The sequence below is a fragment of the Balaenoptera acutorostrata genome, chromosome 3, assembly GCF_949987535.1.
Source record: "Balaenoptera acutorostrata chromosome 3, mBalAcu1.1, whole genome shotgun sequence".
Taxonomy (NCBI): domain Eukaryota; kingdom Metazoa; phylum Chordata; class Mammalia; order Artiodactyla; family Balaenopteridae; genus Balaenoptera; species Balaenoptera acutorostrata.
This window is the reverse complement of record NC_080066.1, coordinates 104,634,383-104,648,552: the sequence shown is the minus strand read 5'-3', so window position 1 is coordinate 104,648,552 and position 14,170 is coordinate 104,634,383. Positions and strand designations below refer to the sequence as shown.

The 14,170-nt window shown below is 53.8% G+C and overlaps 1 protein-coding gene across 5 annotated transcripts; it reads left to right on the top strand.

The window, feature by feature from the left end:
- The first annotated feature begins 4,587 nt into the window (after positions 1-4,587).
- NDRG2 (NDRG family member 2) lies at positions 4,588-13,378 on the top strand. Of its 5 annotated transcripts, none has more exons than XM_057543250.1 (17): positions 4,588-4,693; positions 6,345-6,411; positions 7,135-7,215; positions 7,557-7,598; positions 7,989-8,094; positions 8,324-8,444; positions 8,627-8,689; positions 9,625-9,685; positions 9,889-9,975; positions 10,169-10,225; positions 10,401-10,504; positions 10,978-11,022; positions 11,320-11,371; positions 11,612-11,659; positions 11,913-11,948; positions 12,102-12,153; positions 12,384-13,378. In XM_057543250.1, the coding sequence occupies exons 3-17, from the start codon at positions 7,141-7,143 to the stop codon at positions 12,548-12,550; spliced, it is 1,116 nt and encodes a 371-aa protein (XP_057399233.1). In that variant the 5' UTR covers positions 4,588-4,693; positions 6,345-6,411; positions 7,135-7,140; the 3' UTR covers positions 12,551-13,378. The 5 variants fall into 5 exon arrangements, with proteins under 5 accessions (XP_057399233.1, XP_057399236.1, XP_057399235.1 ...); XM_057543252.1 differs by lacking the exon at positions 4,588-4,693 and adding an exon at positions 4,744-4,943; XM_057543251.1 differs by lacking the exon at positions 4,588-4,693 and adding an exon at positions 5,252-5,335.
- Positions 13,379-14,170: the final 792 nt, after the last annotated feature.

Sequence of the window (14,170 nt, the reverse complement as noted above, 5' to 3'; positions counted from 1 at the left end):
CAGCCCTGCTTGACCCAGTCTTCTGGGTCTTTATCAAATTGCCTTATGCTCTGTCCCTCAACAAAAGCTGAGGAGAGGGCTTCCCTGGTGGCGCAGTGGTTGAGAATCTGCCTGCCAATGCAGGGGACATGGGTTCGAGCCCTGGTCTGGGAGGATCCCACATGCCGCGGAGCAACTAGGCCTGTGAGCCACAATTACTGAGCCTGTGCGTCTGGAGCCTGTGCTCCGCAACAAGAAGGGCCGCGATAGTGAGAGGCCCGTGCACCGTGATGAAGAGTGGCCCCCACTTGCCGCAACTAGAGAAAGCCCTCGCACAGAAACGAAGACTTAACACAGCCATAAATAAATAAATAAATAAATAAAATTAAAAAAAAAAAAAGGTGAGGAGAGCTCAGGGAAGGAGTTAATGGAAACAGGTTGACATCAGTCCAACATTGGCCTTTTTTCTAGTCTCCAGGCCCAGGTTCATAACCAACATGGAAAATCCCACTGGCTTTGGCAGACCAGGTGTAATAGGAGCTTTAAATGGCTTCCAAAGTTGGGCCCCATGTGGAAAGAGCATGGGCCTTGGAGGGTCGTACATCTGGGTGGGTCAGGGTGAGGTTGAGCCTCAGACTCTAGATAATTTTCTGTGCAGGTCAAGGATGTTCTTTGTTTGTTTGTTTGTTGTTTTGGGCTGCGCCGCGTGGCTTGTGGGAACTTAGTTCCCGGACCAGGGATTGAACCTGGCCCCGGCAGTGAAGGCACTGAGTAACCACTGGACCGCCAGTGAATTCCACCCCCCTGCCCCTTTTTTTTTTAAAGTAAAGCTATAATTTTATTCAGTTTTTTCTAAATGTGTTGTTTCTTCTTTCAGAAGGGGTTTCTCTTTGGCCTTTTCTCTGGCTAGAAACCATACAGATGAATGAACTTCAGGGCCCCTAAAAGAGAGCAACTAGGTTGGTGACTTTCCTCTCCTTCCCATCTAATCAGTCACCAATTCCTATAATTTCCCTTGTCTTACAAATCCACTCCTTTCTTTCCATTGCTATTACTCCCACACTTTATTCAAGTCCCTGTCATCTCATATCCAGTTGATTATCCTGACTTCTAAACGACCTCTTTCCTAAGTCAAATGCTTCACCCCTATCCACTCCATAATCCATCTCTTTTAAACCCCCCATCAGATTAATTTTCACAGAACAATTATTTATCCATTGCTGCTACTCAAGAACACTCTATGGATCTTCAAACCTTTCTGAAATGCCAAACCTTTTTGCCTGTCATTCAAGGACCTTCACACTTGGCTCCAATCTACCTTACCAAACATCACCTACCTTTCATCAACATTACTCTTCATCTGGGGCCATAATGGCCTAATCATTATATGCTTCAGAAGCTACCTGAAGCTTAGTGGAGAGAGAATAACCTTGGAGTGGAATGAATCTGGGGATTTCAGTCTTAGATAAGTCATCTACTAGCTGAGTGGCCTTGGGCAAGTCACTGAACATCTCTGAGCTTTAATTTCTTCATCTGTATAGTGAGGACAATAGTACTTACTTTACATAGTATTAGGGGATAATATATGGGAATTACCTTGCACATAGTAGCTACTATTCAATTCATCAAAGTAACTTGTGTATTTCTGTCCCAAAACTTTCCTTCATGATCTCTCTCTGCCTGGATAGAATGCCCCTCCTTACCACTCAAGTACTCCATTGTTGTACTCTTCATAGGGTTTACCCTAGGAACAAAACCCTTTTCCTGGGACTTCCCTGGTGGCACAGAGGTTAAGAATCTGCTTGCCATTGCAGGGGACACCGGTTCGAGCCCTGGTCTGGGAAACAAAACCCTTTTCCTGGGACTTCTCTGGTGGCACAGCGGTTAAGAATCTGCTTGCCATTGCAGGGGACACAGGTTCGAGCCCTGGTCTGGGAAAATCCCACATGCCGCAGAACAGCTAAGCCCTTGCGCCACAACTACTGAGCCTGTGCTCTGGTGCCCGTGAGCCACAACTATTGAGTTCGCAAGCCACAACTACTGAAGCCCACATGCCTAGAGCCCGTGCTCTGCAACAAGAGAAGCCACCACAATGATAAGCCCGTGCACCGCAAGAAAGAGTAGCCCCCACTCACCACAACTAGAGAAAGCCCGTGCGCAGCAACAAAGACCCAATGCAGCCAAAAATAAATAAGTAAAAAATAAATTCATAAAAAAAGCCCAAAATGAAACAGCTTGAGCACTAGTTGCTTTAAAAGAAAACCAACCCTTTTCCTCCTCTGAATTATACTAAGATAATGGTTCCTAGCCTGTGGGCTGCAGCCTCCTGGGGCAAGGGTTTCTGAGTTATTGCAAGGACCTCTGCAATCTGTATGTACACAGAAGACTGGTCGTTGAGTAAATAATAAGCTTTGCACATGTAGGTGCATAGATGCATAGATGTTGCGATTATCAGAAGACTGAACAAATTTATTTGAAAGTATTGCTGAATTCACGGTTTGTCCCCATCAGGGGATTCTAAAACCATCATTTGGAAATGGAAATCTCTGATCTCCCATTTGAAAAGGGTGGGAAACTATTGCTATAGGACTTATTGTCTAAACAATTAATTTATATATACATCACTTCTTAATTTTTTCTATCTTTATACCTTCACTCAACTACTGGATCCTACGCTCTAGAGAGGGTATGACTAGACATCACACTTCTCTGAATTCCATCTATACAGTGGCTTGTATGGAGCAGGTACTTAAAACTGTGGCTTAGGGGCTTCCCTGGTGGCGCAGTGGTTAAGAATCTGCCTGCCAATGCAGGGAACACGGGTTCGAGCCCTGGTCTGGGAAGATCCCACATGCTGCAGAGCGACTAAGCCCGTGTGCCACAATTACTGAGCCTGTGCGTCTGGAGCCTGTGCTCCACAACAAGAGAGGCCGCGACGGGGAGAGGCCCACGCACCGCGATGAAGAGTGGCCCCCGCTCGCCGCAACTGCCGCAACTGGAGAAAGCCCTCGCACAGAAACGAAGACCCAACACAGCCAAAAATAAATATAAATTAAAAAAAACAACAAACAAAAAACAAAAAACAAAAAACTGTGGCTTACTGGAAGGTATAGTTTGAAGCTGCTTCTGGCCCAAGAGAAGGAAATTAGAGACAGAAAGTATTCTTGTTGGGCCACTGACACTGGGCCAGGCTGAGACCTGCCCTGACAAGGAGGAACCCCATCTTAGATCAGAAGCAGCCTCATTACTGCCTGTGGCAGGCTGAGACCCCAAGCCTAGGAAGCAAACAGATCCCAGTGGAAATTTCCCAACTCCTGTCTGCCCTACGCCCCTGCGTCGGCCCCTTATCAGGTTCCCCCTGAGTCATCCTGACCCAGAGACGAATTTAGATGCTGGAACCTCCAGGTCCTTCCCTCCCCCACTCCAAGTAAGACTACTTTAGACACATCAGAGGAGGCTGCCAGCAGAAGCTCTCACCCTAGGCTCTTTCTCCCCCAGTTGCAGTCAGGCTGGGGAAATCTCTCTTCTGTCTTATGCATCTTTATCTACAGTCCCAATTCCAGCAGGCTTTTCCTTGTCCGGGAGAGTGTTAAAATGACATCACAGGGGAGACGGGACTAGGAGAGGAGCCAGGGTGCCCACCTGCTGTGCCAGTTTCTGGGTAAATAGTTATGAAGGGAGTGGGGGAAGGGAATGGAGGAAAACTTGGGTGCTCCAAATTGGGGGATCTAGGGAGATCCTTTAGATGTGGGGCTGCTGAAAGCTGGGCTGGATCCTGACCGGTTCTACTGTGGGTCACCTCCTCCCTCTTGGGCCCTCCTTTCCAATAGACCCTGCCAAGTGGGGATGAAAGGGGCATTGATGTTCCTTGGATGGGATTGGGTTGTGAGTGGTGAGGGTGGTGGTGGTGGGCAGTTCCCAGGCAGGAGGGGGCAGGCACTTTGGGGGTCTTGGGGGGGCAGTCTGAGCTGGTGTTGCAGTTGGCAGCTCCAGTTCCATTGGCCATTGTTCCCAACTGGCCTGGTGCCCAGCCCCCGAAATGGCAACTCGGGAGCCAGGCTGAAGGAGGATAGGGTGGGGACCTCAGCGGGGGAGGGGGCCTGGAAGGGGTGCAGGTGGGGAGAAATTCAGTCTGGTGTCCTTTTGTCTAAGACAACTTTGAATCCCTTTAGCCACATAACGATCCCCTTCTGGGTGGCATTCCTCTTAGGGGCACAGGGAGGGTGCATGTAAGTGGGGGGAGGGCAGGGCGAGTGAGGGGTCCAGGACATCAAACCCACCCAGGCCCTGAGAGACGCAGCAGTGCCTGAGAAACCAGCGTTTGGGCAATGCGATTCTGCCGGGCCGAGCTGGCCTCACCGTCCTTCTCTGGGCCAGACTAGAAGGGGTTAGCACTGAAGCCACAGGGTCTCTTGGGTCCCAGCCCAGGACACTGCGTCCTCCCCAAGCCCCCACTCCACCTCCACAGAGTTAACTCCACCCCTGCGCCTGTTTACCCAAGAGTCAGAAGCCCTGGGGGTCCCTGGCCCCTCCTCCGCCCCCCCTTGGGGCCTTGACCCGGGAGTCCCCGTTGGCCATCCTCTCCCCCCCCTCCCGCGGTCTCCCTCTATTTATAGCGGCCCCCGCAATCCCCGTCCCCCCTCCCCGCCTTGTTTTCCAACTCCTCAGGGAGCGGCCGGAGAGCAGGCGTCGGGACACTGCGGAGAGAGAGGAGGTACCAAGGACCCTGGGAGCCCCGGAGCTGGAACTCCTGCGCCCTCGACGCTCCCACCTCCAGCCCCCACCGCCCAGTCCGCGCAGGCACACCTTCCCCTCCCAGCGGGCGAGACCCCCGCCTCCTCAGCAGCGATCCTCCCTTAACCTAGTACTCTTGTTTCCGGGCGGGTGGAGTCAAATTCGTGGGATGCCAGCGCCCTGGATTCGCCTCCCTTTTATCCGTCCCCACCTCGGAGTCTGGGGGTGAAGTAAGGAGCCTGAGTGCGACAGGCAGAGCCAGGTCACGGGTGGCGGCAGTGCTGCGGGCAGGCGTGGGGATCCCCCGCGGGACTAAGGGATCCCCGCGTACCCCACAGCCACCCCGTTGCGGGTAGCCGGGGCCGGAGCCTGGAGGCACCCATCAGTTTGTTTTCCTTAGAGCTCCCTTCGGGCCCCCAGCACAGCCCCTCCCAGAGCGGCAGGCAGCCTGGGGCGGGGGGAAGGGGGGCGTGTTTACAGGGGGTCTGGGGCGGATCTGCGGGGATCCGGCGGCCCGTGGGCGGGCGGGGGCGGGCCGGGGGCGGGTCTGTGGGGAGCCTGAGCCGGGGCGGGCCGGGGAGTCAAAGGCAAGTGAAGGTGGAAGTGGCCGCGGCGGCAGCAGGTAGGGGGAAGGGCGGGCGAGGGGCCGCGGGGCCTGGCTGGCGCCGGCGGGGCCGGGGTGGGGGCGGGGCCGGTTTGATCCCGATCCCTCGGAGTTGACGTTTCGCGGGAACGGGCCCGCCGGGAAGGCCGCCGGGCCGCCGCGCACAAAGGCGGAGGCTCCGCGGGCTGCTTGGCGTGTTTGGGGCGTGCGCGAGGTTGTGCCCGGGGTCCAGGGCGCTCCGCGCCAGCCGCGCGAGCGTGTCAGTCCCCACGCGGACGCGCAGCGAAGGGACTCGTAGGGACAGGTCCCGGGGGCTGGGCCCAGTCAGTCCCTTCTGTCCTACTCATCCCTTCCCAGCCGGCGCTCGGCCTTTGCAGGTCGTCGGGGCAGGCTGGGAAGAGATTGTGGGACCGCCCCTCACTCCCCGCTCCACCACCCCCCCTTCTCCACTCGTGGGACCCACACCGAGACTGGGTGGAGGAGAGAAGAGATGGCACGAGGCTTAAAAAAAATTTTTTTTTTAATAGTGGAGAGAAACAGTCGTGCTCTGCTACCCCGTCTCACTCGAGAGCTGTCAAAAATCTTGGGGATCCCCTAGTCCCCACTTGTAGTTTGCAAGTGAGAAATTGAGGGCAAGAGTAGTGACAGGCTGAGCCAAGGTCGCACTGGTAGCGGCAGAACCCCGGACTAGAATCCAGAGGTTCTGACACAAGCCACGCTCTCTCCTCCACATCAGCACTTCCTTCTCTCCTCTCCCCGCCCCGCCACCCCCCCGCCCCCCCCCCCCCCCCGCCTGGACTGATACCTGCTCTCTGTGTTGCCCCGCAGACCCCTCCAGCCTGTACTGATTCTAGTTGAGGCCTAGATAAGACTTGTTCACTGGACTCGGGGGTACAAATTGGGGAGAGTTAGTGACCTGGCAAGGGTTGGTGACCCAGGTAGTCCAGGTCTTGGCTTAGGCTTTCTGTCCCTAAAAGACCCAGGGTCTGTCTCCCATGTCATTCACCTCATTGCCTTGTTTTCTCAGACCCCAGAGCCAGGAGGAGTGAGAACCCTGACCCTTAACCCCACTGCATCCAGCCAATAGGAGCCCAGTAAGTGACCCCACCCCCGGGCTGGGGGCCCTTTACTGTGCTGGTCTGCACAGGTGCTCTGCTCCTCGCCCCCGTCTCAAAGATTGAGCATATGCTAATTTATTCACAGTCAGGAGGAAGAGTCTTGAGAGGAAGGGAGGTACTGAGTCAGTTGGACACAGATGTCCCTTGTGCTTCTTTTCTTGTTTCCCCCTCCCCCTCTTGGTCATGTTACTCAGGTCATTTTTAGCCCCTTTCCCTTTGCGCTGCTGACCTTGGGGCTTTAGTGGAAGGTCACAGTCCACGGTGAACTCTCATTACCCATCCTTAGTATCTTTAGAGTACCCAGTCACTGAGCCACGAGTTTCACCCCCTACCTAACTGGGAGTGTGGGGTGGCCCATAAATATAGCCTGGGACACCCGAGCTGCACTGCTGCCCCACCCTGGTATTTCCATCCAGGACAGGCGAGAGGGGTCCGGAGGTGTGGGTGTTGAGGGGTGTTGGGGATGGCCAGGCTAAAAGGAAGTGGTGTCCTGAGCCCTCCTCCACAAGCCCTCCTCCCCCGCTGCCTGGATCTGGAGCTGGGGGCAGGAAAGGCCCTCTGTGTGTCCCGGAGTAGTCCTCAGCTCCTGGGGCCCTCTGCGCCCTATTGTCCAGGGCCGAGAGGGGAAGCCAGCTGTTCGAGGAGGGGCGGGGGTATGGAGCCAGCCTCCCCAGTCTCCGTGTTTCCTCACCCTGCCAGGCCACCATGGCGGAGCTGCAGGAGGTGCAGATCACGGAGGAGAAGCCGCTGTTGCCAGGGCAGACACCTGAGGTGGCCAAGGTTATCAGAGACCCTCTGACTCCCAGGCCCGAATTCCAGACCTTCAGGCAACCCCCTCACTCCTTACCTTCCCAAATTCATGATCTCCGTCTAACCACACCCCTGCTTTCTCCACGTCTACCCGTGTTTCTCTCCCCATACACCACAACTGAGAGTCCAGGCTTCTGTCCTGTAACTACGCTAACCTTCATCCTCTCCGTGTCTCTTTTTGTCAATCTCTTTCTGTCTTTGGTCTCTGTTGGTCTCTTTACCTACCTTTCTTTATCTGTATCTGTCTCTCCATCTGACTCTGCGTGGCTGTGTGTTTCCGTGTGTATCTGTCCGTGTGTGTCTTTCTCCAGGAGGCTGAGTTAGCTGCCCGAATCCTCCTGGACCAGGGACAGGTAACAGCTTGGGGCAGCCGCAGGTGGGAGGAGGGGCTGTCCTCTCCCCAGGAAGGAAAGGGCCGCTACCTGGCTCTCTCTCCTCTCTGCTTCCTCTCCTTCTATTCCAGTCCTTTCCTGTCCCCATCTCTCCCCTTTCGTTCCTTCTCCTCCCTTCTCAGAGTTCCCTGATGCTCTGCGATCTTTCATTATTCTTTTCCACCCTCAAAATCATCGTGCAGTGTCATTTTTACATAAACTGAATTCTTGCCAATCCTGTTTCTATTTTTTGGTTCCTGTCTCCTCTCTTTGCCCCTCTCCCCTCAACTCCTTGACCTTTGTGGAGATTCCTCTCCTGCCTCTTTTCCTCTTAGCCTAACTCCTACCTGATGGTGACCTGTTTTCCTGCAGACTCACTCTGTGGAGACACCTTATGGCTCCGTCACTTTTACTGTCTATGGCACCCCCAAACCCAAACGCCCAGCAATACTCACCTACCACGATGTGGGACTCAACTGTAAGGACCTTCACTTCCCCTCCCGTTTCTTTCTGGGAAGAGGCTGCGGGGAAGGGTAAAACCCTGTCAGTGTGAGGGGAGGGGTCAGTATGGGAAGGGAGCCATGTGGCATGTCAAGGAAAAGTTCTCTCCTAGCCTGACTGTGGCATGAAAGAAAGAGGGTGGGTTGTGACTTGGGGACATTTTCCCTGTCTAATTCTACTATTGGGGCGATGGGGATTCTCTTTAGATAAATCCTGCTTCAAGCCGCTGTTTCAATTTGCGGATATGCAGGAAATCATTCAGAACTTCGTGCGGGTTCATGTGGACGCCCCTGGAATGGAAGAGGGGGCTCCCGTGTTCCCTTTGGGGTGAGAATTAGCTCCTTCCCTCCTCATCAGACTGTGAGGCACGTGGCAGGTATGGAGAAGATTGGACCGGGGAAGAAGGAAGGGAGGGCGAGTGGTGATTCTGGGAGAGGAAGAGTAGGACACTTGAGGTGGGGGCCGTAAGGGCAGGTTGCTGTTTTCCTCAACATTCCTTTCTTCCCCAGATATCAGTACCCATCTCTGGACCAGCTTGCGGACATGATCCCTTGCATCCTGCAGTACTTAAAGTGAGAGGCCTGGGGACCCCTACAAGCCAGAGTTCTCTTTCCAGCACAAGGTGGCCCTTAGAACGCCTGTGTCCACGGCTCCTGGGCGAGTTCTGTCTGGACTAGAAGTATCCTCCCTTCTCCATGCTCCAATCTGATTGCCGAGAGGAAGTGGGTGGGTGTGGAAAACTGGCTTGAGTCAGCAGAGTAGCCCTAAGGGATAGAGGAGAAGAAAAGGAAGCTGTGTGCCTGGCCCTGCCTCAGGCTGAGGAGGGGCTTCTCTGATCTGGAAGCTAGAGAAGAAAGAGGAGGGGGTGACACAGTCCCCGAGGAACCAGACAAACCTGTCTTTCCCTCCCACCCCCTCTGCCTCCTCCAGACACACACCTGGTGCCCTGGGCACCGTGTGTGTGTGTGAGGGGAGTGGGAGAAGGAAAAGAAAGCCGGGCAAGGCCTCCTTGATGCTCTGTCCTTGGCTTGGCTTTTCCTGGGCACCAGGGCCCTGGGCAGCTCTGGTTCACCCTTTGGCTCTCTTTCTCCCCATTCTTCCTGTTGTTCACTAAAGTTGTATCTTTTTTTTTAACATCTTGCTTCAAGTTCCCTTCTTCCCAGTTCCTCTAGAGGAACCAGGAACTAAAACAGAACAAGTTGAACTAGCTCCTGAAAGTTGAGAATGGACAAACAGCTACATAGGAAACAGTGTCTGGTTGGTTGGCGAACAGGTGTTTCTTTTCAAGACACTCACTCTCCCAGAGGGAGCTGGGGGAGGACTTCAGGGACTGACGCTGGCCACCAGTGTCCATTTTTAGCTCCTTGGCACCTTCTTTTTCAGCATCCCCCAAAGGAAGGTCCCTTTCTGTCCTTTGTGCCCGTGGCCTTGGGAAGGAGGGTGAGGAGTTTGGAGAGTCAAAGTTTTGGATACCAGGACCCATTAGACCTACATTTCCCTTTCACAGTTTCTCCACGATAATTGGAGTCGGTGTTGGAGCTGGGGCCTACGTCCTGTCGCGATATGCCGTAAGAAATAAAAAAACCCCAGACGAGGGAAAGGCAGGTCCAAGGCTCAGGCAGAGTATTGTTTATTAGTGTGTGCTTAGGGGGAGGACGTGGGTAAGAGGGTGGGGAGACAGGCCCTGTGGAGCCTGGGGTGGATGGAGCTCACTGGGGAGGGGGTAAGGCCATGTATGCCTCTGATTTCCGTTCCTTCTACTGCCCCTCAGCTTACCCACCCGGATACTGTCGAGGGTCTTGTCCTCATCAACATCGATCCCAATGCCAAGGGCTGGATGGATTGGGCAGCCCACAAGGTTTGGAGGGGCCTGTGCGCTGAGATCTAGGGCGGGCTTCCCCCGTATGGGTCCATTCAGGCTCTAACAACATAACTGATTGGCCTGTGAGCTTCAAGGAGGGAGGATGGAGCAGGAAAGAAGCCATGTCACTTTGCCTAGGTCTCTTCTCCACCTAATGTCCTGAGCTTTCTTACCTGCCCTTTCCACGTAGCTAACAGGCCTCACCTCTTCCATTCCGGAGATGATCCTTGGACATCTTTTCAGCCAGGTAAGTGGTTGTGGAAGTTGGAAGAAGTAGAGGGGACCAGCAGGGACTGGAATGCTTGCGGTGACTTCCTTACTTGGAATAGGATCTGGGGAGGGAAGAGGGCTTGCCTCTTCGCATCCAGTAACTGTTGACTTCCCTTCCCAGCCCTAATTATTCTCCCTCTTCTTTCCTTCAGGAAGAGCTGTCTGGAAATTCTGAGTTGATACAAAAGTATAGAAATATCATTACACATGCCCCCAACCTGGAGAACATTGAACTGTACTGGAACAGCTACAACAAGTGAGTGGGCATGTAAGAGAAATGTAGAAGCAGTAACAGGGGTCATGGGAGGCACAGAGAAGGGGAGGGGAGACTGGGAAGTAGGCCATGCAAGGCGGGCAGGATTCGGTGGTCAGCTGGGGGCAGCTGGGGCAGCTGCAGGACAGACCTAAGGGGGAGAATTATGAGGAGCCGGCCCCCTCTCTCCTGTTACTTCCTTAGATTTTTGGATTCCCAGAAGTTAGATGATCTCGTATCCTTGTGCCCTTCATCCCCTTCACTGCCCTCTGACCAGGGACCTTGGGCACAAATGACCACAGGGCTCATGCTTGAGGCCTGTCTGCCACCTTCTCCTTCAGTTCCCACCTGTAATCACCAATATTTGACTCTAATCTTGGGGAGGAAGATAACTTCCTCACGGGGGAGCTGGCTTATGTCTGGATGGATAGCACTACTTGCCTAAAATTCCTACTCTTCTTTTGCACCCTCTTTAGTCGCCGAGACCTGAACTTTGAGCGTGGAAGCGATATCACCCTCAAGTAAGACTTTAAGGGATAAAGCTTTGCCTCTCTCCCTGGATCTTCCCTAGGTGCCTCCATCCTTTAGAAGGAGAGTCTTCTGCCAGGGAATTTTCTTGTCACCTGCCCCCCCCCCCATCCTGTTTAGCAAATCACGACCCTCTAGGTCTTACCACTTTGAACCCTGTTAGTGGGGTCAGCAAGGTTCAGAAGGATGTTTCCTCTTTGGAGCCAACATCTTCCAGCTGCTCTTCTGGGAAAAGACGGGGGAGGGAGTGCCAGGGGCTCACCGCCTACTCCCCGACACTATGCCTCTAGGTGCCCTGTGATGCTGGTGGTAGGAGACCAAGCACCCCATGAAGATGCAGTGGTCAGTAGGGAATCTTGGTGTGGGTGAGGGAGGGTGGCAGTCAGAGGGCTGTCTTGCCAAGAGGCAAGCTCTGTTTGGGACAGGGAGAGCAACTTTGGGGCGTAAGAATTTGATTCCTGGTAAGAAGGAAATGGGTAGGGGGCTGATAAGAAAGAAACTGGGTCTGGGTCCCTGGGTCCCTTGGTTGGGAGGGGCCACAGGGAGTGTGACCTCATTCATTCAGCCTCTTCCTTACTCCAGGTGGAATGTAACTCGAAACTGGACCCCACCCAGACTTCTTTCCTCAAGGTCAGTAACCGTACCCCGCGCCCAGCCTGACTCCTGGCCCCCTGTCCAGAGCCATAGCTCCTCTCTAGATTCAGCTGCTAGGCTCCCAGGGTCCTCCATGGGAGCAAGTGGGTGGGTGGAGTAAAAAAAAAATAAAAAACACCCTAAAGGCCTGGAGCGGGGAACCTGGGGAAGAGAGACCCTCTTCTACGTCTCGGCATGACTTTTTATTTATGTGTGTATCACTTTTTCTGGATGGCTCTCTCCTGAACAGATGGCTGACTCCGGAGGTCAGCCCCAGCTGACTCAGGTGAGTACCCCTGCCATCTGTGGGGTGGGATATTAGTGGCCCTGAACTATACCCTTCGCCACACACCCCATCTCTAACGTGCCACGGCCGTGAGCTCTAGCTCAGCTTCTAACCTCCCCTCCCTGTCTCCCTCTCCTCGTTTTACCTTTACAGCCAGGCAAGCTGACCGAGGCCTTCAAGTACTTCCTGCAAGGCATGGGCTATAGTGAGTATGTGGGTCAGAGGCTGTCATGAGGACAGGGTGTGTTGGCACAGGAGGAGGGAGGGGCACTGAGGGGAGCAACCCTTTCAGGCTAATTCCTGGATTTACCACCATCTGCCAAATCAAGCTCATTGACCCCCCGGCCCCATCTGTAACTCTCGTCTCCAGCCAAGCATCCCAGCCTCTCTTCCCCTCTCCTCTCTGACTGCCTGCTTCTCCTTCTGTCTCCACAGTGGCCTCGTCCTGCATGACTCGCCTGTCCCGGTCTCGCACAGCCTCCCTGACCAGTGCCGCATCCCTGGATGGCAACCGATCCCGCTCTCGCACCCTGTCCCAGAGCAGCGAGTCTGGGCATCTCCCTTCAGGGCCCCCAGGGCACACCATGGAGGTCTCCTGTTGAATGACTCCTGTTGCCCTGGTGTGGGACCCAGCCCTCATCTCCCCCAGCACTAACCTGGGAGGTGCGTAGGGCACTGGGCCAGAGTGAGCAAGGGAAGCGGGGCAGATCGTGTGCGGAGAGGAACTTGATCTTTGATTGCTACCCTAACCTTGACCTCTAACCTGTGATTCCCCTCAGCTCCTGGGAGAGATGTCTTAATATCTCTTAGGGACCCAGACCCCTAAATGACCCCCCTCCTTCATCATGGTGTTAAGGCAGAGAAGGCACGTATCCCCCCCTCCCCACTCTGGGTGTCTGTAGCTAAGGGATAAGAGGTTGTTGTAGTTGTCCGTGGTGCCTCCTCCGGATTCTGCCTCCTTATGCCACATTGCAAGAGTCGGGGGCTCGGGGCTGGGGCACCACACTCACCAAAGCTGATATGGCTTCTCATGAACCCTTCAGACTGCTGAAGGGTATGGGCCTAAATGAATGCGTGTCGGGAGAACTGCTGGTAGGTTAGTGGTCCTCAGGATGTGACAGAAAAATTCAGTGTGGAAATGGAAGCTGGAATGGGAAGTGGTGGGCAGTGAACAAGTGTGACAGAAGGATTGGAGCTGGGCAATAGGAAGGGGGCTGGGGCCATTGGCTGCTCTAACTTTGGTAGCTGTCTAGACAGTGTGTGTCTAGAGTGGGAGGGGGGAGGGAGCCAAGCTGGGCAGGGCTGCTTGGGGCTTGGCATTGCGGTGGGAAGGGCTGCCTTGGGGCTCTGACCACGGTGCGTTATGTGTGGGGGGCACCCTCCTGTCTCCCACAACTTCTGCTGTAACAATAAACTGTAGAGGAATCCGAGTTCCATTATTCTTCCTTGTCTGAGTATGCCTGCCTCATGACCCTTTCCTGCCCTCTCCCTGCCCAGCTCTCACATTCTCTTCTCAAAGTGACAAAAACCATGGGAGAGGGCTTATATAGCATAGACACGCCACAAAATGTGACCTCATAGTTACTGGTCCCTATTCGAATAGAATGGTATTGTCCTCGATATTGATAGTATTTTCAAGTTTGGGGTGGGAGGAGCTACTCAGATCTTAGGATACTTCATATCTGTGGAATGGACCATTGAGAAATGCCACAGGATTTCAGAGACGTCACCAACATCGTGATCTTAAAGAAGGAAGCGTAGAAAGCTGACTGAAGTGTTCAAGGACATCTTGTGACTCATTTTCCAGCAGGATCCTCCCTAGGGTCACGTAGATTCTATTTTAGATGGTTCAATACAATCAGTAGACCAGGCCTCATGCAGTTGCTAGAGGGGTTGGGTTGCTCATAGTTGATCCCAATAGGAAGATTCCTTCAGGAGAGTCACAGCAAAAAAGACTTCCTCTCAGAAATCTCTCCTTTGAATCAGGGAGTTAATTAGACTATGTTTGTGATTCTCTGAGAAGTTTTCAAGTATGAAAAATCATCAAGAGGACTTCAGATATTTTGTGGCTGATGCAAGCTGATTCTTGGGCTCTTGGGGCACAAGAAGTAAAAATGAGGGCTTCCCTTGTGGTGCAGTGGTTAAGAATCCACCTGCCAATGCAGGGGACACGGGTTTGAGCCTTGGTCTGGGAAGATCCCACATGCCGCGGAGCAACTAAG